The sequence below is a fragment of the Stegostoma tigrinum genome, chromosome 2, assembly GCF_030684315.1.
Source record: "Stegostoma tigrinum isolate sSteTig4 chromosome 2, sSteTig4.hap1, whole genome shotgun sequence".
NCBI lineage: Eukaryota > Metazoa > Chordata > Chondrichthyes > Orectolobiformes > Stegostomatidae > Stegostoma > Stegostoma tigrinum.
In genome coordinates this window covers 20,393,000-20,418,817 of record NC_081355.1, presented here as the reverse complement: position 1 = coordinate 20,418,817, position 25,818 = coordinate 20,393,000, and the positions used below count along the sequence as shown (strand labels likewise).

Genomic DNA, 25,818 nt, shown 5'->3' with positions numbered 1-25,818 from the left:
GTACTGGTGGTAACATTAACTTTTATTGGTTTTATTCAGCTAACAAATGGTACTTGTTCTTGACGGTGAGAAAAAAAGCAAGGAGGTTATGCTATTTCTTAATAAAACTCACCTGGAACAAAGGTGGTGAAGTCTTGAAGAGGGTGAAGTGGAGATGTACCAAAATTGCAGTTAAGGAAGAGGGATTTCCGTGAAGAGATCACAGAAGCTAAAATCCTTATAGTGGAGAAAGTAGAGGGCAGGCTTAGTGGAGACATTCAAAATTATGAGGATCTTTTGACTGGATAGATGGAGAAACAGTGTTTCCATGACCTAGTGGGATAGTAATAAGTAGCAGCAAATTTGAGATGATTAGTGGACAAAATTACAGAGGGATGGAAGTTACCTTTCTGCAGTGAGTTGCTATAACCTGGAATATGCGTTTCCAATCATACTAAAGTAGTGACCATTTTATTCCTTTACCTGGTCCAAATTTGGATGTGTAGTTCTCTATCCCGGCCAAGTCCAAGTAATGGTTTCTTCTCTCTGTGTTCTCATCTACACAGTAATGCTCACGAACATTTGAATGCTGGTGGTCACAGTTGTATCTCCTGAAAGAAAACAACCCATTTATATCTCATTTGACTTATTCCCAGCATGGTAACAGCTCTTGATGTGGGATCAACAGGCTTGGTACTCACTGGGTTTATCTCCAGACTGGTCTCCCCAACCGAAGGTCAAATTCTTGACCTGAAGCAAGGTCTGCTTTAATTTCAAACTCTCTTTCACTGCCCCCCTCCATTTGACGGAGTTTTAACCTGGCAGACTTCCAGCTTATCTGCATCTCTTAAAGTGTGCCACAGAAAAAACACTCATAACTTTGGCACAATTAACAATAAAAATCTCTTCAAAATACACACAGTAAATGGCTGATGAAGAAAAGACATTTTATTTAAAAAAATGTGGAAATCTAGAATCCAGGGTTATTAATAGAAAACAGAATTGCCTATTAGTTGCTTTCCAGGAACAGCAGACAAGTGGTTTCCAGCAATCCTCCCACTAGGTAGCTGGTGGTACATATTGATGGGTATGGCGTGTCATTAAAAATTAAAACTTCAAACGCACAAGCTAGCTAACCCAATTTGTATCATTTAAGAGTTAGAAATAAAATTAATCAATTAGCCTTTAATAATTGCACTCAGTTGGAGTTGGATTATGAAAGGTTGGAAAATGACTAACCTGGCCTCATTTACAAGGTTGAGAAAATAATGGGATACAATAGTACTGAGACTGAGTTTTGAGCGCATAGCTGTTCTTTGATAGTCAAGGAAAGTACAGCTGCTGAAACTTTTTCTTTGTTGTTAAAGAGATTACGACCAACATTTTCAAATGACCAGCAGAGGCACAATGGGCCAAATGGCCTCCTGGGTAAACAAATCAATGGAATTGTGGGCAAGTGAAGTACAGCTGACATATACTTGAATTTTGTGGGAAACCTTTAAATTTTGGAAACTGGTGACATGGAAATGGCAAGAAACAAGGGCTGATGTCGGCCAAGAAATAGACAAATTAGAAGTCGGGGCACTGTCAATGAGGTTAGCATTAAGACAAGAATTCAAGAGGTAGTGTTGAATAACAGGTAACAAATAAGGATACAGGATAGATAATTTATGAGTTAGCTGATTATGTTAAAGTGGGAGACTGGTTGAATTATGTAAAACAATATCCAAATTCTTCAGAATCTGGTTGCAATCAAGCCAATATCTGGTTATTGAGTACCAGTTTTAACAAATGTAAAGTAATTAATAATGAGGACAAGAAACCAGAAGAGAAAGGAAGTACTAAGTGGAACAATGGTGCAGTGTGCTGAACCAAATACTCGAACCAAATGTTCGAGAGGATTAATTTGTTAAGCCATCGCAGCTCACCACTGAGTACAGACCAAAACACATTAGTTAGACCACAGCTGGAGGACGTGTGCACAACTCTCAACAGTTCTCAATGATTGGCACAGAGGCTATTCAGTCCGTCTTGTTGGGGAAGAAGCCTCTGAGCATGCTTTGTAAATGTTTCCAAAGATCTTGTCTGCATGATTCTCCTCAGATCATTTCAGGTACTGTAAATGAGCATTTCCTGAAATTTCTGCACTTGCTCTTCAGTAGCTTATATTTATGGCTTTGACCAATTTGCATCTGATCATGGACTTTATGGCTTAAGAGAAATAAAAGGTGAGAAATAGAGACATTATAGATATTCAAAAGATCAAAGAAAGTTTGCAACTTGTGGAAAAGATGATACTCTAAGTGAAGGTTTTCAAAATAATAAAGGAATCAACAAACAAATTTTTACTATGGTCAAGCTCAGGATGCACACACTTAATAATGAAGAAATGAAAAGCATGGGACAGATTTATTTTACTCTTCACTTTTGTGATGTGGCTTAGTGGCTACCATAATTAACTCTTAACCAGTGCAATAAGCTGCCTTTTAGGAATAAGAATAGACCATTCAGCCTATTAAGCCTCCTCCACAATTCAATAAGATCATGGTTGATCATCCAATTCAATGTTTTCTCCCCCCACAAAATTTCCATATCCACCTGTTATTGGTATTTAGACATCTACCAATTTGCTACTTAAAATATACTCAATGACAAAGCTTCCAATATAGAGAATTCTAAAAGTTCACAATTCTTAGTGAAAAATAATTGTCCTCATCTCAGTTCTAAGTGGCTTCCCTCTTATTTGGAAATTGTGGCCCTGGTTCTAGTCTCCCTAGCCAAGGGAAATAGTTTATCTGCATCTACACTGTCTAACACCTGAAGAATTTGGTAGATTTCAATGAGATCTCACCTCATGCTTTGAAATTCTAGAGACTACAGGTCCAATTTTTCAAGCGTCTTTGTAGGGCAAACCTGATATCTTTGGAACAAGTCGAGTAAACTTTCGTTGAATTGCCTCTGTTGCAATAATATCACTCTTAAGGTAAGTGGACCGAAATTATACACAGCATTTTAGGTGTGGTTTAATCAAGGTTCTATAGTAAAATTTGTTACTCCTATACTCTAATCTTCTTGTCTTAAAGGCTAGGATTCTCTGGTTCATAGAATCATTCAATCCCTACAGTGTGGAAGCAGGCCATTTGGCCCATCAAGTCCACAGCAACCCTCTAAAGAGCATCCCTCCTAGACCCCCTATCCTATCCCTGTAAATCTGCATCCCCCATGGCTAATCTACCTAACCTACACATCCCTGGGCACTACAGGCAATTTAGCATGGCCAATCCAAGTAACCTGTGCATCTTTGGGCTGTGGGAGGAAACTGGAGCACCCAGAGGAAAGCTACGCAGGCACAGCAAGAATGTGCAAACTCCACACAGGCACCCGCGGGTGGAATCGAACCCAAGTCCTTGTTGTTGAGAGGCAGCAGTGCTAACCAATGAGCTACTGTGCCACCCAAACATGCATGGTAGCCTTCAGTGACTTATTGACAAGGAAAGGTCACTTTATACATTTAGATTGTCTAATGCATTATCATTTCAGAAGTACTCTGCATATGTATCCCTCATTTCAAAGTGGATAACCTCACATTTTTCCACATTATGGATGTGTTCCCATCTGCTCTCAAAGCATCTGTGCAAAACCCTTTGAAGCCATTTCACATCCTCTTTGCAGTAAATATTTCCACCTAGCTTTATGTAATCCACAAATGTATAAATATACATTTGCTACCTATGCTCAAATCATTGATGCATGTTGTAAACATCTGCAGCCCCAAGTATTGGTTCCCGTAGCATCCCACTAGTCTAAGCCTGACTATGCAAGAATGACCCTTTATTTGTACTCTCTGTTTTCTGCCTGTTGGTCAATCCTTAATCCATGCTAGTACATAACCTCTTATCCTATGTGCTTTAATTTTGATAATCAAATTTCTATTGGGAACTTCATAAAAAAATCTTCTGAAAATTCAAATGTACTCCAATCACCAATTTATCAACTCTGCTGGGAATATACTTAAAAAATGCTAAAATGATTTAACAATACAATTTACCATTCAAAAATCCATAAGAACTATGTCCTTTCAGATAATTATTATCCACGTGTTCATTTATCACAATCTTTACAACAGATTCAAGCATTTTCCCTACCACTGATAAAAGACCGACAGGATTATAGTTCCCCATTTTCGCTCTCCCCTTCCCTACTTAAATAATGGTATGATATTTTCTATCTTCCAATCGGCATGAACATTCTGGAATTTATAGCATTTTGGAAGATGGTCACCAATGTGCCACGATATCTAATAGTTAATTCTTTCAACAACTCTGGGAGGTGGAAGATCAGATCCCAAGCTCTTATCATCCTCCAGTCTCACTAATCTCTTAACATAACCTCCTCATCAACACTAATTTCGTTTGATCCTTCATCATCCCAAGGCTCTGGGATGTCCCATTCTGGGGGACTTCTGTCTTCCTCAGTGAAGACAAAAACAAAAGTAATCATTTTGCTTCTTTCCATTTCTCTATTACCCATAATATATTCTTTATACTGTCTCAGTATAAAGAATATTTGTCTTAGCCAAATGGTTTCTTTTTATTCACCTATAAAAGCTGTTATAGGCTTTTTAAAACTTTTTACAAAACAGTTTTGCTCATTTACTTTTATGTTTTATTCCCCTTTTCAGTTTCTTGGTTCTATTGTATTGCAAGATTTGCCTAATCCTCAGGTTTATTACTGTTTTTGGCAATTAAATGTGACTTTTAATCTTAGGCAATCTTTAACTTATTTGTTAGCGAAAAATGTCTGACTTTTTAGAGCTTCTGGGCCTTGAAGGAATGCATAGTAAACTAACCATTGCTTATATACAATCATATCTTTTAAAGTATTTTCCCCAAACACTTCAGCACATTAGCCCTTCTAACTTTCGTAACTTCCTTTGTTCAAATTTAACACCGACTTCAGACTGAACTACCTCACTTTCAAGTATGATATAAAATTTGATGATATTATGGTCACTCATCCCTAAAGGATTTTTTTTAACTGCAAGATTAGCCTTTTTATGACATGTAATACTTAATCTGAAATAGACTGTTACCTTATTGGATTCTCAATATTTCTATTCTGGAAAGCCACCTTTAACACTCTTCTAAACTCCTTCCAGCAGAGCATTAACACTCATTAGGTTTACCCTGAATATATGCAGATTTGAAGCCATCTATGATTACTGTATTACATATGCACACGTTTCTCTATTCTTTTGATTATAATCCATGTACTATAGAAGCTAGATAATTAGAGCTGGATCCTAGAGAAAGGAATCGAGGAATGTAAGAAGTGGGATTAATAAATTAAAAGGAAATAGTTTTATTACAAAAATGTCCTGAGAATCATTCTGGAAGGTTTTTGTCTCAACCTGGATCCTGATCTGGTGAGATGGCTACAGCACCAGAGGATCCATTATAGATTGTCTGTTTGTGCGTAGAGAGAATTTTCATTGGGAATTGAACCATGCAAACTCCTAACTCTTGACCTTGCCACATTTTATGGAGAAACGTGAAATAAGTTCAAGGGCTAAAATGACATTACTACTTCATTATTCTTTTCAATTATCCTAGTAATGTAGAAATCAGGTTAGAAATCTGTTCAACAAAGTAGATTTGTACCTCAGATGAGCAGACAGCCTTTTGTCCAAGCTCTTCATTTCATCCGTATGGTCTCCTTCGTTCTTGCACCGGCTGCTTTCTCGATCTGCAGAAAGGTGAACAGAAAAGTCTCCCTGTAAACTTGTTTGGTTTAGCCTACACTCACTGTCTCATAAGAGTTTCAAGCTGCTTAAAAAGCACAGTGCAAGATTTTCAACAGTTCAACATTTAGTCAAAGACTGAGTGAGGTCTGGAATTTAATTCACGCAGAATGTGAAAATTCTTTCACCGTCTGAACTCTGACAGTTTCAATTCATTCCTTTTAGTGGGTGTAAACCAATCCAAATTCTTACTCTCAAATTGTTGCAAATACTGAGAGAGGCTGTAAGAGGGGGCTGGTTAACTAGCATAAAAGCATTTAAGGCTAACGAGATAGGTTTAGATTGGATCAGGGGAAATAGGATGGGAAGAGGCTTGTGATGAGCATGAATACCTGCATACCAATTGAGCCAATTTGCCTGCTTCTATGTTGCCGCTTTCATGCAATTTAAAAGTTGGGGACGATGAAATAGTGCTGACTGAGAATAGTGAAGTGTCAGTGAATCCAGCAGACATATGGTTCATGCCAGTTGATATAGTGATGCAGGCTTTGGCAATTATTCCGCAAGAGTTCTTTTATATCAGGGCAAGTCACGAAGTAGTGTGGAAGCTTTTCGTCAACAGCAATTCACGTAATGAAAGAATGTGCATTTATATCCAAGAACTCAGGCACCCAAAGCAGTTTACAACCAATTAAATACTTCTGTAGTACCAAACATTTAAACTAGCCTTTTAAAGACTGGTTGAGGGATAAATAGCCCAGACTTTGGGAGCAATATCACTAAGTTTTTTCAAAGTAGTATCATGTGACCTTTTGAGTTTTTGAGGGGTCGGACAACAGTCTGGTTTAGAGCTTCAGTTGAAATACTGCCTTCCTCTTTAGCTCTCCCTCAGGACTGGAGCCGGAGTCTTTGACTTGATTTTGTGCTCAGGCCCCTGGAAGAAGTGAACCCACAACTCTCTGACTCAGAGGCTGCTTACTGAGCTGAAGCAGACTCTGTGACAATAATGGTGCATCAAATTGGATGGGTACATGTTCTTCAAAAATCAAATGATCCTTGCTCATCACAGCGAGACTGGGCATTTTAGTTGTTTTCCCAGACTGAAAGGCGATATGGCACTGTGACTGCATAAATGCGTAAACAGGCACTTATATTTGACACTAAGATAATCTGAATGTCTACCAGCTAGGACCAGTTTCATCTCTCATTTCACATCCAGAGAGACATGTCCGAGGACAAAACATAATTAACTGAAAAGGAAACTATTCAATATTCAGCTTGCAGTAGGTGAAAACTGGTTTACCTTGACCATTGGTGAGACCATCTTTCTTCCTATGCGAAGGTTCAGGGGTTACTGTCAACTTTACCCTCAGTGTTTTGCTGGTGGCAGATGATTGGTTCACAGAAGCATCTACAACTTCGTATATGGTGTGCATCAAGCTGGACATATCCTATACATTTCATTTTTCAAAAAAAAACAAATTTAATAAGTTATGCTTATTCAATGATCAGTCCTTTGCTGCACAGGAGCTTTTCCTACAGGTGAACATTTGGACAAATGGATTTTTTACACACAATACCATGTTCTAAATGACAGCGTATATTTCAAGAAAATTAAAAACCCAATAGTTAATATTTTAATTTTTGCAACAGCAAAAGCAAAATTGAAAATTAATACTGAGGCTTCCATATAGCAACAGTAGGCAATTTAGCCTCTTGAGCCTGTTACCCAAGGAAAGGAGTTATCCTTTATTATTTATCCTGTTTTATTATTTTCTTAGGCCATGGCTGATCTATACCCTCAATTTCATAGCCCTGATTACTATTACTTAATAACTTTCTTTCTGTCAATCTCACTTTTGGAAGTGTCCAATTGATTGAGTATTTACAGCCTTTTGAGAGAGTTCCACGTTTACACCATGTGAAGAGGTGCTTTCGGATGTCACTCCTGAACAGCTTAGCTCTAATTTCAATGTCATGTTCATATCTCCTGAACTCACTCACCTGAGGAAATAACTTATCACTACCTATAGCAGTAAATGAGACATCATTCACTCTAGATCCAAGCTGGATAGATCCTCAATCTTTTCTAAATGGTGAAGAACAGAGATTTATTGTTCCAAGGACGGAAGCCGCAAATCTCGTGGTCAAGCACATACATGAAGTCATTTTATCATGTCAATGAAATGTCTGCTCTGAGTCATGCTTCAGTTGTATAGACCACCAACTGACTATCTCCAGAGTGCTGCACGTAGCTTGAAACACCTCACTGTTGAACACCTTAACCTTCTGTACTGAATACAACCAGAATCAATGCAATGGGACCTTGTAATTTCACCTTTTTGATTCTGGTATCATGCCCTTTCTGACATTCAATGGCCAGAGATAGTCAATTGGCGGTCATAAAACTGAAGCATGACTCCCAGCAAATATTTCATTAACCTAATAAAATGATTTTCATGTGCTTGACGACTAGGTTTGCGGCTTTGGTCCTCGGACCAATAAATCTCTGTTCCTCACCATTTAGAAAAGACTCTGGATCCATCGAGCTTGGATCGAAAGTGAATGATCTCTCACTTACTAGTAAGCACTGGTAACGAGGAACCCTTCTCACCACTCAACAAAGTACACTGGTGAGAGCTCTGAATTCACATGATTGGCATGTACCCATATAACTCGATGAATGGTTGTGCTCCCCTTGCTGTGAAACAGAGAATCTTCTCAAACTACAAATTATACGTTGCTTTGAGACAGATTGTGTGTTTGCTGGATCTGAGACCACTATACATAGAATTAGTGAATTTAACCATCGTCATTGGACAATTTCCTATGTTGTGCTGTACCCAAGGCTTCTCCAACCTTACTGCATCTTAGAGAAAACCATATAGTCAGACAGCACAAAACAGGCCCTTTGGTCCATCAGTTCTGTGCTGAGTTATCTACACTAATCCCATTTCCAACACATGGCCCATAGCCTCAGATGTTATGATATTTCACGTCCCCCCCACATGCATTTTAAAGACTGTGAGGTTATCCTGAATTGCTATCCTCCCAGGCAGTGCATTTTAGATTTCCACCACCTTCTGGGTGAAAATATTTTCCCTCAAATCCCCACTAAACATCCTGCCCTTCACCTTAAAGTTATCCCTCTCGCTACTGACCCTTCAACTAAGGGGAACAGTTACTTCCTACCCGCCCTGTCTACGCTTCTTAATCTTCTATATTTCAGATTGATCCAATTTAACCCTTGCATAATCGCAAAAGCAAAGTCCTGTGAATGCCAGAAATTCAAAATAAAAATAGAAAATGCTGAAAATACTCAAGTTTCTGTGGCAGGATAGAACAGGAGTTGACATTCCAGGTCAATGAGTTTTCACCAGAATTGGGAGCTATTTGGAGGTTTAAATGAGGAGGGTTGGAAAATGTGCAGACCGGAAATTGTCAGTGATGGGGCAGAGATTAAATACTAAAGTGTCATTCATGTATGGGAAAGAGGGGTAACGGCACACGTAAAGAAACTAGATGATGAACATCAGCTGAAAGCAAAGAAAAACAAGTCAGTAAAAATAAAAATAAACCAAGGGAAGGAGGAGATAAAATGGGGATATAATTTTCCAGCTCTTATCTAGCATCCCTTTAAATGCATCTTTGCTCTTCACCTCAACCACTTCATGTAGTAGCAAAGTCCTTCATATAATCACCGTGAGTAAAGAAGGTTCTTCTGAATTCCTTTGAGTCTCCTCTTCCCACTCACCCTCACTTCTCTTGTCCGTGCTAGGTGTCTGCTCAATGTACTTAGAAATTCCAGGTGGGGAACACTGAGTAACAATTGCTGCTAACGATTAATATGATGTTACATCGTCATGTTGAAAATGCTTGCTTTCTTTCAACCTCCACCATACTAGGACCACATAAACACAACCATTCTTTATAAATTTGATTCCAACAAGAGATCGGTATTGCAGCAAAGCAAACAGGTAACTAGGTCAAACCAAGCAGACAACATAGTTTGTCGCATCACAATGACCCAACAGGAGAAGGCTTCAGGCTCAATCTCCCGGTCTCATTAGAAGACAGAGCAGAAAGGTCCAATGACATGACCAGTTCATTCCTAGCTGACTGACTTTAATGCTGCAGATACAGTAATTTATAGGAGTATACTCTTCATGAGAAGTAAGTGTCAGAAGATTTACAGTGTTGCTTAGGTTGTCACAGTGATGATGAGCAGAACCCAAGTAGATTGGCAACATTATTTCAATTTGTTCTATGTAATAATGCCCCATTAAGTAAAAATTAAATCATTGCTAATCAACTTCAGGCTACAACATTACTTTTCCCTCTACTGCCAAAGACTAGACACTACTTATCTTGTAATTATGCCACAATCCATGTGGCAATAAGAAAACACAATCATAACTTGTAGATGGTTCCTCAACCCAAGAAATGCTATATAAACATTTTGACATACAAACAAACAACATGGATATCGCAGGATGATTCTTTTATTAAAAAAAAAACCCATCTGCATCAAAGTTTGGTACAAAGATCAGAGGAAATTGGAGCAAAACACAATCAGCAAAAATACAAAGTAATGGATGAAAAGGCTTGTACGGAGATTACAGACCAATCCAATGTTGAAGGTGAAGAATTTTCTAGAATCATAATGCAATAAAATAAACTCACTTGATGACTGACAAATGACATTACTTCTTGTACAAGTGTCACTCCCATTCCCAACATTTCAGAAGGTCTAAAACTAAAATGAAGATGGAACTTTGCATCCTTACATCGATTATATCTTCAAACCTTTTGCAGTGGGGCGGGTCCTACACTTAAAGGAGTTGTTCTGCACATTTTGGTTTGTTACAGGTTTAACATAGCTAAAACTCAACTGCAATTTCTTGAGCTATTTGCTGCACAGCCCCAGGATCAATCCCCATCAACCATACACATCTCACACCCATACACTCACCAACAGATAGGGTTCTCTTGTATTGTTCCAATGTAACAACACCAGAAATTACTTAAAAACTCTATTTCTCTTCCATATAAAAACAGCAAGCTTCTTTAGAGTTCATCATGTACTCTCTACCATCTCGCCCAATGATGAGGCACCTAATGTTTTTCTGGCGTTATTTATATTGGTAGTATGTGGAAATTAATATACCATGATCTCCCAAGAAGCAGAAACAAATGTAAATGTAAAGGTACCTCCTTAGTAACCTTGCCACAGTTGTCAAAATCATAAAGAGTGAAGGTCCATTCCTGATGGTTATCTTCTTCAACAGACACGTCACACTCTAGCTCCTGAAAAGAAAGTGCATTTCGCTGTTCTAAATCTCCTCTACTTGTGGGGTTCTTATTTTAAAAACAGGTTGAAATATCTCATAACTTTAAGTGCATTGGAACAATTGTGGCATGGTAGTAATGCAAAACCTAGGCTCAAGCCACTATTAAAGTCTACTGGTTTCAGAAGATCAAGGAGGCCTGGTATCTCTTTGTAAAAGGTTACAGAGGAATGAGTTACTATTTATTGTAAGGAATAACTAGCAACATTATTTGCCTTTACTTTGTAGCTCTTTGAATTCCATTTAAATTTTTTTCATCTTATAGTCAATTACTGTTTTGCATAACAGACCTCCCAGAATTCAAGAAATCTCTTTTCTATAGGTAATGTTAGCTCATTCACCTGAATGATCATCCCAGTGTGAGAGTTTGATACAAGAAACCCTGGCTAATCTAGTTGACCAGTCATTTATACATCCCCACTTTTTCAGTGGGGATTACTGTGAAGCTATTTGGCAAGGAAAGCCTAGCCAATTCTATCCTTCTCCAACCAGTAAACTCAAAGACCAATTGTCACCATCTGAATCTCACTTTAGGGACCAAGATTAGCACACAGATAGAAAAAGTTATCACAGACCTTCCAAATCATTAAGCTTCATCTTGAGATTAGGGTTACCCACTGACTAATATGGAAGAGATCAAGCACAACACTGTACAATAGAAACTGCTGACCAGTTATGGGCACAAACACTCAAAATACCTTACACACAATCAAGGTAAATCCATTTCACACACTAACACTTACATAGCATGCACCACTGAGGAATGAAAGCATCCATACCAATAAAAAAAAATCAAACTCTCTTATTTTCCTGATACTGTCAAGCAAGGCACATTATCAATACTGAAATTTCACAAACAATAATGGGGTCTATTTCCTATTTACTAATCAATAGTCAATCCTCAAAAATCCTAGATTTTTAATTGGCCGCATGTGGCTAACAACTTGGACAGCACATTTAAACAATTTTTCAGCATATTACAACTTAAAAGTTAATTGTTTTGGAACTTTACAGTGAGGGATTGATGCAGTTTAAGTGTGCGGTCCAATTCAATTGTAAGCCAAAGGAGCAAGGTTTGAGGAGATCATTAAATTGATGTCTTCGAGGACATGTACGCCACTGCAACATCAACTGTGAAATCAAATTAATCATGGGATTCATATAAAATGTCATAGTTAGAATCAAACAAAACAGAAGGTGATAAGCTTGTATGCACATGACTATTGTACAAGGAATGGGTTGCATTGAATCAGCTTGCATTTCCCTGGGTAGAGGAGATTAAGAGACAATGTAAGGGAAGGGAAACAGCAGGAAAGAGAGACAGAAGGTGAAGGAGAGTGGTAGAGAGAGACAAAGACTATCTCTGATGGAGGTGTTTGGAATATGGGGGAATAATCTGAAAATTATGCTTAGGTTTTCAGGGCTAACATCAAGAAGCATTTCACGCCAGGGATAATGGAATCTGGAACTCCTTGAGCCAACTGAAAAAGTAAGGTACTAATGGATCTGAAGCATAGGCGAGCAAATGGAGTTATACACAGGGGTTAGTCAAGATCCAAATGGACGGTGAATTGAATGGCTAATTTCTGATCCCTCACTCCTCATCTGCTTCCAACAGGGATCCATTTCATAGATCAGATAGAAGATTCCAACATATTATGTTTTGAGCCCGGCCCTCTAATAGGCGTATAGAATGATTGCCAATGGGCCAAAGTTATCTATGCCACTCATCAACAGAACTCTTCTCATACCAAGTTCTTCAATAATTCACCAGCTTCAGAATGAAAAAACTCACATCAAAGGTCAGCCGTTTCTTGCTGGTCCCTCTGCTGGCTTCTTTACCAGGACACTTTTCTCCATCTTCTTGACTGAAGGTGGATGTGAATCCATCACACGGCTCTGCTTTCTCTGGAGGGAGCACCACTAGTGAAAGATTGAGGGAGAAGTAAAAAAAGAGACAAATCAGATTATGGTTGTTTATTTATATGCCCATGACAAAGGATGATGCAAGGCCAATTTACTAAATCTCTGTGTTGCACTTGAAAGGTTTGCAAAATGCCATTCACAAGTTCAGCATATGCTTATAGTCAGTCAAGTTTTTTTTAAAATGCAGTTACTGTTTAATACAGACAACGTCACAGCTAATTATCATACGGCAAGATCCCACAAAGACAAAGTGGTCGTGAGTAGGTTGACCATTTTATTGATTGGCTGTTGCTCATGTAAATGGAGCTAGATTAGTTTAAGATGTCTGGCCAGCATGACTGAGTTGGACTGAAGGGTCTGCTTTAGCGCTGGACATCTCTATGACTCTATGAAAGAAAAAAGTATTAGCCAGCAACTTCCCTAATCTTCCTTGAATTGCACCACATCCTTCTGAGAGGGCAAATTGAGGCTTGGTTTAACATCTTATTCAAAAATTGCCACGGTGCCCAGGCTGAAGTGCCATTAGTGGTTCGCTAAAGTGCTTGCCTAGATTATAACTCTGGAGTGGGATTTGAACATGCAACCATTCAATTTAGAGGCGGGAATATAATCATTGGAGCCATGGTATTGTACTGGCATCATAATTCCACTTTTATACATGGTACTTCACCCATGTATAAGTTATAAATGGGATTTCCTGTTTTTCTGCTCAATATAGTATTGAAAAGTGCACAAATAAATGAGGTGCCACATGCAGATAAGCAGAATTCTTCTGTACAATTCATCCCGGACTTAAAATTTTATTCTGAATTATGCTAAACATGTACTGGAGGACATAAAGATGCTCACTACATTCTTCTGCAACAACAAGTGACATGTATTGAGCCCTTTCTAACATAGCAATACATATCAAGGCATTTAGTAGGAGTATAACAAAATGAAATCTGACATGCAGCAACATAAAGAGCTGGAATTGTAGAATCCCTATAATGTGGAAGCAGGCTACTTGGCCAAACAGGTTCACACAGACTCTCCAAAGAGCATCCCACCCAGACTTATTCCCCTACCTTCTCCCTGTAACTTCCCCACAGCTAATCCACCTAACCTACTCATCCGTGAACACTATGAGTGTGGCCAGTCTACCTAATCTGCACATCTTCAGACTATGGAAGGAAACCAGAGCAAACCCAAACAGACACAGGGAGAATGTGCAAACTCCACACACACAGTTGCCTGAGGCTGGAATTGAACCTAGGTCCCTGGTGCTGTGAAGCAGCAGTGCTAACCACTGAGCCACCATCTCACTATTTGGACTGACAGCTACTTTTCTGGTCATAGATGTAGACTTTAACCAGCTGAACTGCAGTTGCAAAAGGGAATTCCAGAGCTTGAAACCTAGTATATGCAGGAGGCACGTCCACTAATACTGATTGAAGGAAACTGGATCAATGATAATGGGAACTGCAGATGCTGGAGAATCCAAGATAACAAAGTGTGGAGCTGGATGAACACAGCAGGCCAAACAGCATCTCAGGAGCACAAAAGCTGACGTTCGGGCCTAGACCCTGCATCTCTCTGATGAGAGAGATGAAGGGTCTAGGCCCGAAACGTCAGCTTTTGTGCTCCTGAGATGCTGCTAGGCCTGCTGTGTTCAGCCAGCTCCACACTTTGTTATCTTATGAAGGAAACTGGAGATGTGCAACAGGCCAATATTACAAGAATTCGGAGTGGTGGAGCACTGGAAAAATAGAGCTGGAGGAAGTTACAAGAATAGGGAGGAGTTGAAAAATAATGTGTGGAAAAGAATTTTAAAACTCATGCATCAGCAGATATTGAACCAATTTCAGTGAACAGGACTTGGTGCAAATCAGAATGAATGGCAGCAGAATTCTGAGTGAGCTGAATTTAAGGTGGATGGAAGATCAGAGGTTGGCCATTGGCATATTGGAACTGCCCCAAAAACATTTACAAGTTTTAAAGACATGCAGTCATTCAATAAACTTCATCTATTTCCATACTGATTTCCTCATATGCAAAGACACTATGGTTACTCCCCACAGAAAGAAGTGGGACACTGATCCCATGCAAACAGCAGATATGGCTAATTAAAGAGCAGTGCACAGCAGAGAATCAGGAAAGGCAGATTTACTGCACCAAATGATCTTTTCCTGTTCCAGAACATTCTAAAATTCTTGCAATTCCAATGTGAAGTCACATGGTATTTGCATTAATTTGGTCAAAGGTGACTTCATTTCCTGAATGTGCCATTCATCTTAATGACCGTGGTCACCACTATACCGACAGCTCAACAAAACAAGTTGCAAAACAGAGAAATAAAACTCGTTCCTGCTTTTGGGCAGACAGCTCACATCTTCACCTACCAAAAGGAAAGATTTGCATTTGTAGAGAACCTTCTGCATTCTCTCAATATCCCAAGTGTTCTGCAGCAGCAGCTTGCATTATTATTGCATCATGAATGCAGTAAAACATCCTGAGAACAAGGAGACAAAAACTGACAAAGACTCAAAAAAGGAATTCATTAAGATACTTGACAGGCAATGAAGCTTTGTCATTGTGTTGATGCAAGACATTTGGTGATCAATTTGCACACACAGCAAGATCCCAGAAACAGTAATGAGATAAATGACCATATCATCTGTTTTAGCAATATCGGTTTATGGGTACATATTGGCAAGAACTTCCTTATGCTGGAAAGGAATGCAAGATGTAACAAGACTTTTAAGTGATAGTCCAGATGGGATTTGGATTAAGCCAGGTGGTCGAAAAGACCAAATGCACAGGAAACAGTGTTTTCCAGGGAAAAATTCCAAACAAGAAACATTCAAAGAAATTTGCTCGCATGAGAAACATTCTGGGAATTCCTGGAGCTGGCACAAAATCACAAAAAATTAGAATGCAAGTGCAACACACGATTAGGAAGGCAAATGAAATCACAGAATCCCTACAATGTAGAAGCAGGCCATTCAGTCAATGGAATCCACACTGACCTTCTGAACAGCATCCACCCAGATCCACCCCATCCCTGTAACCCTGCATTTCCCATGGTTGATCCACCTAGCTTGCACATCCCGAGACACCAGGGGCAATTTAGCATGACTAACCCACCTAGCCTGCACATCTTTGGACTGTGAGAAGAAACAAGAGCATCCGCAGGAAAGTCACACAAACACAGGGAGAATGTGCAAACCCCACACAGGCAGTTGCCCGAGGGTGGAATTGAACATGAGTCCCTGGTGCTATGAGGCAACAGTGGTAACCACTGAGCCACCGTTAGGGCTTGTTGCAAGGGAACAGAAATATAAAAGGTACAGACGTTTTGCTGCAGCTGTGTACAGCCTTGGTGATACCATATCTGGATTACTGTATACAGCTGTGGCCTGCTGATCTGCACAAAGATAAAAATTGCATTCAAAGCTTTTCAGAAAAGGTTCATTCAACTGATTCCAGGGAAGACCAGTTACCTTATGAAATAAAGCTGAAGGAATTGGGCCCAGACCCATGGGAATTCAGAAGGATGAAATGTGACCTTAAATGAAACTCAATGTCCTAAGGGAACTTGATAGGGTGGGTTCCAAGAGGATACTTTCCGTAATGTATGTGACTACAACATGGGGAGACAGTTTAAGAATCAGAAGTTTCCCTTTTAAAGATGGAGAAGAGGCACTTTTCCCAATTAGAGCAATTCTCCTCTCCTGAAAGCCATGCAGACTAGGACATTGAATTTATCAAAGGCAGCAGTGGATAGATTTTTGATTGACAATGGAGCCAAAGGTATTGGAGGAGTTGGGGTGGGGGGGTGGGCCATGCTGAAAGGAAAGTAGAGTTGAGATCACAACCAGATCATCCATTATCTTACAGAATAGCACAGTAGGCTTGAAAGCTGAATGGCCTTCTCCTGTTTCTAAGCTCAACGTTCTTATTTCTGCCTTCCATGGAGCTATTTCAATTGAAACATTAATAATTAAAAAAACGACAAACTGCTGTTGCTTCCAACATATTTGCATCCAGAGCTGAACAGTCAAAGACTCTTGCTTGACTCTCAATGCAAGAATTGTAGCCATATGTGGTGTAAGGCTTGCCTCTAGCAGAGAGTGCTTTACCCAATGTGGTAATGTTTATGTTATCTTCTGTAACATAATATTTATTTAAAATGTGGAAGTATCCAACAGCATTTATTACAACCATCTATAATGCATGACCATTACATTCCTCAGGCACAAAAGCCTAGTTTAATATTAAACTACTAATTTAAAACAGAGGTCCATACTTCCTGTACAGCATTAATGCTTTAAGTGATCCAGGGTAAGATGGATTCTGAGACTTTCATACCCCAGGTTGCATGCTATGATGCAGTATTGACATCATAAGCAAACCTTTTGAAAAGGTATCAGAGATAATGGGAACTGCAGATGCTGGAGAATTCCAAGATAATAAAATGTGAGGCTGGATGAACACAGCAGGCCAAGCAGCATCTCAGGAGCACAAAAGCTGACGTTTCGGGCCTAGACCCTTCATCAGAGAGGGGGATGGGGAGAGGGAGCTGGAATAAATAGGGAGAGAGGGGGAGGCGGACCGAAGATGGAGAGTAAAGAAGATAGGTGGAGAGAGTATAGGTGGGGAGGTAGGGAGGGGATAGGTCAGTCCAGGGAAGACGGACAGGTCAAGGAGGTGGGATGAGGTTAGTAGGTAGCTGGGGGTGCGGCTTGGTGTGGGAGGAAGGGATGGGTGAGAGGAAGAACCGGTTAGGGAGGCAGAGACAGGTTGGACTGGTTTTGGGATGCAGTGGGTGGGGGGGGAAGAGCTGGGCTGGTTGTGTGGTGCAGTGGGGGGAGGGGACGAACTAGGCTGGTTTAGGGATGCAGTGGGGGAAGGGGAGATTTTGAAACTGGTGAAGTCCACATTGATACCATATGGCTGCAGGGTACCCAGGCGGAATATGAGTTGCTGTTCCTGCAACCTTCGGGTGGCATCATTGTGGCAGTGCAGGAGGCCCATGATGGACATGTCATCTAGAGAATGGGAGGGGGTGTAGAAATAGTTTGCGACTGGGAGGTGCAGTTGTTTGTTGCGAACTGAGCGGAGGTGTTCTGCAAAGCGGGCTCCAAGCCTCCGCTTGGTTTCCCCAATGTAGAGGAAGCCGCACCGGGTACAATGGATGCAGTATACCACATTGGCAGATGTGCAGGTGAACCTCTGCTTAATGTGGAATGTCATCTTGGGGCCTGCGATAGGGGTGAGGGAGGAGGTGTGGGGGCAAGTGTAGCATTTCCTGCGGTTGCAGGGGAAGGTGCCGGGTGTGGTGGGGTTGGAGGGCAGTGTGGAGCGAACAAGGGAATCACGGAGAGAGTGATCTCTCCGGAAAGCAGACAGGGGAGGGGATGGAAAAATGCCTTGGGTGGTGGGGTCGGATTATAAATGGCGGAAGTGTCGGAGGATGATGCGTTGTATCCGGAGGTTGGTAGGGTGGTGTGTGAGAACGAGGGGGATCCTCTTAGGGCGGTTGTGGCGGGGGCGGGGTGTGAGGGATGTGTTGCGGGAAATACGGGAGACGCGGTCAAGGGCGTTCTCGATCACTGTGGGGGGAAAGTTGCGGTCCTTAAAGAACTTGGACATCTGGGATGTGCGGGAGTGGAATGTCTTATCGTGGCAGCAGATGCGGCGGAGGCGGAGGAATTGGGAATAGGGGATGGAATTTTTGCAGGAGGGTGGGTGGGTGGGAGGAGGTGTATTCTAGGTAGCTGTGGTAGTCGGTGGGCTTGAAATGGACATCAGTTACAAGCTGGTTGCCTGAGATGGAGACTGAGAGGTCCAGGAAGGTGAGGGATGTGCTGGAGATGGCCCAGGTGAACTGAAGGTTGGGGTGGAAGGTGTTGGTGAAGTGGATGAACTGTTCGAGCTCCTCTGGGGAGCAAGAGGCGGCGCCGATACAGTCATCAATGTACCAGAGGAAGAGGTGGGGTTTGGGGCCTGTATAGGTGCGGAAGAGGGACTGTTCCACGTAACCTACAAAGAGGCAGGCATAGCTGGGGCCCATGCGGGTGCCCATGGCCACCCCCTTAGTCTGTAGGAAGTGGGAGGAGTCAAAAGAGAAGTTGTTGAGTGTGAGGACGAGTTCAGCTAGGCGGATGAGAGTGTCGGTGGAGGGGGACTGGTCGGGCCTGCGGGACAGGAAGAAGCGGAGGGCCTTGAGGCCATCTGCATGCGGAATGCAGGTGTACAGGGGCTGGACGTCCCTGTACACCTGGCCTCAAGGACCTCCGCTTCTTCCTCGAGGATCCCCCTCGTTCTCACACACCACCCTACCAACCTCCGGATACAACGCATCATCCTCCGACACATCCGCCATTTACAATCCGACCCCACCACCCAAGACATTTTTCCATCCCCTCCCCTGTCTGCTTTCCGGAGAGACTACTCTCTCCGTGACTCGCTTGTTCGCTCCACACTGCCCTCCAACCCCACCACACCCGGCACCTTCCCCTGCAACCGCAGGAAATGCTACACTTGCCCCCACACCTCCTCCCCCACCCCTATCGCAGGCCCCAAGATGACATTCCACATTAAGCAGAGGTTCACCTGCACATCTGCCAATGTGGTATACTGCATCCATTGTACCCGGTGCGGCTTCCTCTACATTGGGGAAACCAAGCGGAGGCTTGGAGCCCGCTTTGCAGAACACCTCCGCTCAGTTTGCAACAAACAACTGCACCTCCCAGTCGCAAACCATTTCCACTCCCCCTCCCATTCTCTAGATGACATGTCCATCATGGGCCTCCTGCACTGCCAAAATGATGCCACCCGAAGGTTGCAGGAACAGCAACTCATATTCCGCCTGGGAACCCTGCAGCCATATGGTATCAATGTGGACTTCACCAGTTTCAAAATCTCCCCTTCCCCCACTGCATCCCTAAACCAGCCTAGTTCGTCCCCTCCCCCCACTGCACCACACAACCAGCCCAGCTCTTCCCCCCCACCCACTGCATCCCAAAACCAGTCCAACCTGTCTCTGCCTCCCTAACCGGTTCTTCCTCTCACCCATCCCTTCCTCCCACACCAAGCCGCACCCCCAGCTACCTACTAACCTCATCCCACCTCCTTGACCTGTCCGTCTTCCCTGGACTGACCTATCCCCTCCCTACCTCCCCACCTATACTCTCTCCACCTATCTTCTTTTCTCTCCATCCTCGGTCCGCCTCCCCCTCTCGCCCTATTTATTCCAGAACCCTCACCCCATCCCCCTCTCTGATGAAGGGTCTAGGCCCGAAACGTCAGCTTTTGTGCTCCTGAGATGCTGCTTGGCCTGCTGTGTTCATCCAGCCTCACATTTTATTATCTTTTGAAAAGGTACTTTGACTTAATGATTGTGAAGCATAACAATAATTTGGAGACAAGGGGCTACAAAATAATCCTTACTGCTCCCATTTTCCACATGAAAAAGAATAGATAGATTCATCAATTAAAACAGAGGATTAATACAGATCCTGGGCTCCGTATATAAGCAAAGGAGTGACTCAGCACCTAGATTTAATACCCATGAGAAAATTGGTTTGAATTATGCGGACCAAGCACTGCACTTGAGATTTCAAATCAGCCAATACAGCATCAGCTGTGACCGTCCGTCTACATCCTTTACACATGTTAAAAGTAAAAGAAATGTACAAAAAAAAATCAAAAATGAACTGTGGATGCTGGAAATCAGAAGCAAAAACAGAAACTGCTGGAAAATCTCAGCAGGTCTGGCAGCATCTGTGGAGTGAAATCAGAGTTAACATTTCGGGTCCAGTGACTCTTCTTCAGAAATAAATGCTCGTCTAGAGCTAGAAGAAGCGGGCATTTCACCTGTTCCTGAACTCTACACTTCTTATAAAGGCTTCCCTACAAGGGCTCTCCTACCTCAGCCTACTCACCCCAGTCTTGTTGCTCTCCATTGACTGTCAACTTACTACCTTCCTGTAACTTTGCTGCCTGGGGAAGTGCAGCAGCTTAATCCAAAAACATGAAGGCCTGAATCTGGCTGGATGCTATAGACCACAGAATGGGCTTCAGCTTCATCTCCACAAATCACATAAATTAAGCTTTTATTGTCATGTGTACTCAAGTACAGTGATGTAGGAGTACAGTGAAAAGTTTATTATGTTGCCACACATGGTGCTACCTTAGGTACGAATGTACCAAGGTATAAAAATACTTAGGTGAAAAGTAGTAAAAGAAACAAAGTTAAAAAGTTTCCCTAAATAAAATTATTTTGGAATCCAAATACCTAACATCAGCGTCCCTGCATATTCCCAATTACCTCCAGTTATTAACACTAGCAGATTACATAGAATTTATATAGAAACAAGAAATTCAACCCAAAAAGTCCATATTGGTGTTTATTTCCCAGACAAGCCTCCTCCCAGACTGCTTCATGTAGTCTTATCAGTAATCCTTCTGCTCTTTTCCCCTCTCAAGTTTATCCAGTTCCCCCTTGAGTGCATCAACGTATACATTGACTGCATTAAGTGGTAATAAGGTCAACATTGCCACTACTCTTCGCACAAAGAGGTTTCTTCCACATGTCTGATCAGATTAATCCACACTGTAGTATTCTATGATTCTATAAATTGGTCACTGTTATCCATGTCTTCTTCAGTTTTCCATCCTGAGACGGATCTGATCCACAATCCCCACCTTGGGTATTCACGCTGGGATGCTAGTCATTACACCACAAAGCCTCCAAATCGTACTTTAATTTAACTGTACAAAACACTAGTGCGGCCTCACTTGGAATATTGCGTACAGTTCTGGTCGCCCCGTTACAGGAAGGATTTGGAAGCGTTGGAAAAGGTGCAGAGGAGATTTACCAGAATGTTGCCTGGTCTGGAGCGCAGGGCCTATGAAGAAAGGGTGAGGGACTTGGGTCTGTTCTCACTGGAGAGAAAGAGGCTAAGAGGGGATTTAATAGAGACATAAAAGATGATCAGAGGATTAGATAGGACGGACAGTGAGAGTCGTTTTCCGAGGATGATGACTTCAGCTTGTACAAGGGGGCATAACTACAAATTGAGGGGTGATAGATTGAAGACAGATGTCAGAGGCAGGTTCTTTACTCAGAGAGTGGTAAGGGAATGGAACGCCCTGCCCACCAATGTAGTTAACTCAGCCACATTAGGGGCACTTAAACAGTCCTTGGATAAGCATATGGATAATGATGGGATAGTGTAGGGGGGTGGGCTTAGATTAGTTCACAGGTCGGTGCAACACCAAGGGCCGAAGGGCCTGTTCTGCGTTGTATTGTTCTATGTTCTATGTTCATACATTTATAGCCCTTAGCTTTGGAACCTGTCACAAAGTGGACTATCTTCCAAAGATTTATATCATCAAACTCTTTCAGAATTTCAAAAGACTCGATTCATTCAATCTTTTCTTCCAGCTATATCCTCTCAGTTCAGGCCATCAAGTTTTTTTTTACATTTTCTATTTCATAATATCGAAAACAGATCTGTGCACTACATTCCAAATGTCATCTGGTCGAGAATCTATACAAGTTTAACATAAGTTCTCAGCCTTTCAATTCTTTCCCTCTAGAAATGAATCGCAGCACATTGTATTTCTTAAAAAATGGCCTTGTTCAAATGTCTCCTTATCACTCCCACCTTTACACTTATATTTAAATTAATTTGCCAATCGCACATCCATTCTGCCCATTTATTAACATAGTCTTGCATTTTGTCACAGTTCCTCAGAGTTGAATATATCATCAACTTTGGCGTCGCCCACAAACTCCACTATAGCACTTATGGTCACCAATCATCTGTGTAAGTGCTGAACAGCAGTATTTAGGTTGGTATTCATCAATAAGATTCAATAAGCAGGGATTTGCAGGCCATCAGGCTTGTGAAATCCCAACAGAATACGTTATAAACCTAAGTATGGCAGGGTTGTCTGGGGTCTACATTTTTGGGGTTAAGGAATTACAGAGTGGACACTCTGATATACAGAATTTCAGGAAAGCTCCTCCCATCATGGGTAATTTATTTTAAAACAATAAAACTGTTCATGTGTGAGCACAAATCAAAATCAATAATTTAGCTTTGAATCCAGCATTTGTTTTTGTTATAATCAACCAAGGAGGCAGGTAGTCGCTTGAACATCCATGGATCACAGAGACAGCTCACTGTTTAAAATTGCAGCTTTATTCAAACAGATGCAATTTTCATAACTAGGATGTCCAGAACACCGGTCTCAGATTTTTAAGGAAAAGGACTAATTCTGCTGGAGGCATTTAAAGAGAAGGATCTTTTTGGAGAAGTTTAAGTGCCCCTTGGGGATTGGTTAGAACTGACATGACAAGTTTACTGGACCTACAAGATGTCAAGTCATTTAGATTCCCTGAACCCACTAAAGTTTTGAAAGAAAACCTAGCTTGCTATGGATGCTTGCAATTTCAGTACCTGCCTGTCAACATAAGCCTGTTGGGTATCTTTGCTGGAATAGTCACAGGGGTATGTTGTAGGCTCACTGTTTAATTGACAATTCCAAATGGTTATAAAGTCTGTAATGTGGGATTTTCAATGTAAGTTTTAAAGTATGGGATTAAGTACTTAAAATCATTTATATATTCTGAATGGGATTTTATGAATGAAACATCTTTAGGAAGATAGTGAAGTCTGCAATGTACACTTATTTTACTTCATATTTATTTGTTTTTGAGGTCTGCTTATGGTGGATACTGGGTGAGTTGGCATGGAGTGTGAAAGGGCAAAGAGTGACAGATGGGACAGTGTCTATTGGCATGAGTCAGCACAAAGCTGGCACTGGAGCCAAAAGGGCACTGAGGCATGGCTAGAGGAGTATAATGAGCATGGAGAGGCCTTGGCTAGGGCAACAGGAAGCAGGAGGTGGCACAGATGGTTTGGAATGGTCGTAAGGGTGAGAGCCAAAAGGACTTTTTTGTCTAATGGGAACAAAATCCCAGAGCAACAATGTACATCTTTGAAACAGCCTGCCTCGGCATCCAGCAACCCCTTTGGCTATCCGTGATCTGTTTCAGAACAGCGTGTCACTAACACCAATCCCATGGGAACAAAAGTCTGAAGATTGGTTGCACTTTCTCCAGAGTTGAGTTTGTAGCTTTGGGATCATTGCTGACTCGGGAGTGAAAATTTGACCCAGAGTTGCCAAATGTCCCAGAAAGTTGTTGAAGGCATGGGTTGCAATGAAATGTGCTGTAAACAGCCTGTTTCCTGTGAATGTAAAAGAGAATAGGGGCTCATGAGTAGCTAATTAACATTTCTACCTCAGTGCAGGGTTGCCATGGGAACAAGGGCAGTGGAAGCCTTTCTTGAAAATCAGCTTCTCTGTAAATCAACGAATATTTTAGTCAGGCTTTGGTGTAGTCTGCTAGCGGGATTGTTTGGCTTTGTAAGTTACTGTAGCTGGATATGGGAAGGTGATGTGCTTTAGACAAAGAGATGCATCCTGCAGATATCTAAGACCCAAAGAGCTGGCTGGCCTACTCTTGCTCTTCAGTCCTGCATTCCAACAATTCCAGGAAATTCATGTGGCCATGGAAGTGGGAAGAAGAATCATCAGAAAGGGCTTTACTGCTCGTGTACAACTTAAGAAATGCTGTGACAACTGATGAAATCCTGCTGACGGTCATTTGCAATTACTAATCATGGATATGAAAATGATTGGAAGTTAGGGGTAACTGTGGACCATTTACTAATGGACTGTGGTCCCACGGCGAATGCAACGTGTACGAAACAAAGGGGAATACACCTTTCTACAATTTGAAGTGATAATTGCCTACAAACAGAAAATTGTGTTCAGTTAAGTTTTTTTTCAAGTATAGAGTTCTGAAGGAGAGGCATATGAGATTGAAAGGGAATTCTTGTTTCTCCCTCCACAAAATGCTTCCAGACAAGCTGAATTTATCCTGCACTCTATTTTTTATTTCGGATTGCCAGCATTCGCAGCATTTTTCTTTTATGTTCATGGCAATTTTAGCATTTTTTTAAACAGTAAGAAATTGTAACATGTGAAACTCTATGTCCTTTTTTAAAAGTTAAATTCTAAACTTTAGCTGAAAGTTTAAAATTATTTTTAATGGATGGTAACTTTTTCTCTTAAAAATAAATACACACCCTAAGTGATAGCAAGTTCCACATTCTAACTGCTCACTGAGGTGAAAAAGAGCTTCACCTGAATTCCTTACTAGATTTATTGAAGACAATCTTGTACATATGACCTCCCTTACATTCCTCACTTCGGAACAGGGAACATAATCTTGTGCCCAATAAAAATTGCTTTTTGACTATATAAATAATTGACTGACTGTAACCCACTCTGATGTCCTTTTATGAATAGTTAGCAAAGACTTGAGGATCCTCACCTAACTTAGGATCAATAAAACGTAAACACATTCCTGACTAGATCTGTGGAGATACATGGATTTTTATGTCAGAGTCAACAGGAAGAAGTGAGAGATTTATTTGCTTGCGGCGTGTCTCTAAGCTCTGACCACTGTTCTTACCCTTACGAGCCAAAAATCACAGCCAAGAAAATTTAGAGGTTAACGCTATTAGAATAGACTCAACCTACACTCCATTGAACAAAATTGGATAGGCCACACCTTGCATCTTTAAAGCAAGCACACTTGCATCTGCACTGAGTACGCAATACGCACAAATTAAATCACCATAGTGCCAATCAAGGTAGTTTTGCTTCTGGTGCTATAGGGCGGCCTTGAGAGGATACCCGCCTAACATGTTACAGAGCAGTGAAGGAACACCATATTGTTGTCATCCTGCCCACCTGGCT

General features: G+C 41.4%; 1 protein-coding gene and 1 long non-coding RNA gene across 3 annotated transcripts in view; one reads left to right on the top strand and one right to left on the bottom strand.

Moving 5' to 3' along the window:
• The window catches only part of nkd2b (NKD inhibitor of WNT signaling pathway 2b), a 124,122-nt gene that overhangs the window by 5,934 nt on the left and 92,370 nt on the right, over positions 1 to 25,818 (bottom strand). The window contains exons 5-9 of one of the 2 annotated variants that reach the window (XM_048560950.2): positions 12,863 to 12,990; positions 10,931 to 11,026; positions 7,023 to 7,170; positions 5,640 to 5,724; positions 463 to 590 (exon numbers count right to left, since the gene is read on the bottom strand). In XM_048560950.2, coding sequence (XP_048416907.1) covers positions 463 to 590; positions 5,640 to 5,724; positions 7,023 to 7,170; positions 10,931 to 11,026; positions 12,863 to 12,990 — 585 coding nt within the window. The remainder of the gene's footprint in view (positions 1 to 462; positions 591 to 5,639; positions 5,725 to 7,022; positions 7,171 to 10,930; positions 11,027 to 12,862; positions 12,991 to 25,818) is intronic. The other variant, XM_048560960.2, reaches the window with a different exon arrangement.
• LOC125466450 (uncharacterized) overlaps positions 1 to 25,818 on the top strand; it is a 140,875-nt gene that overhangs the window by 59,655 nt on the left and 55,402 nt on the right. The window lies entirely within an intron of this gene.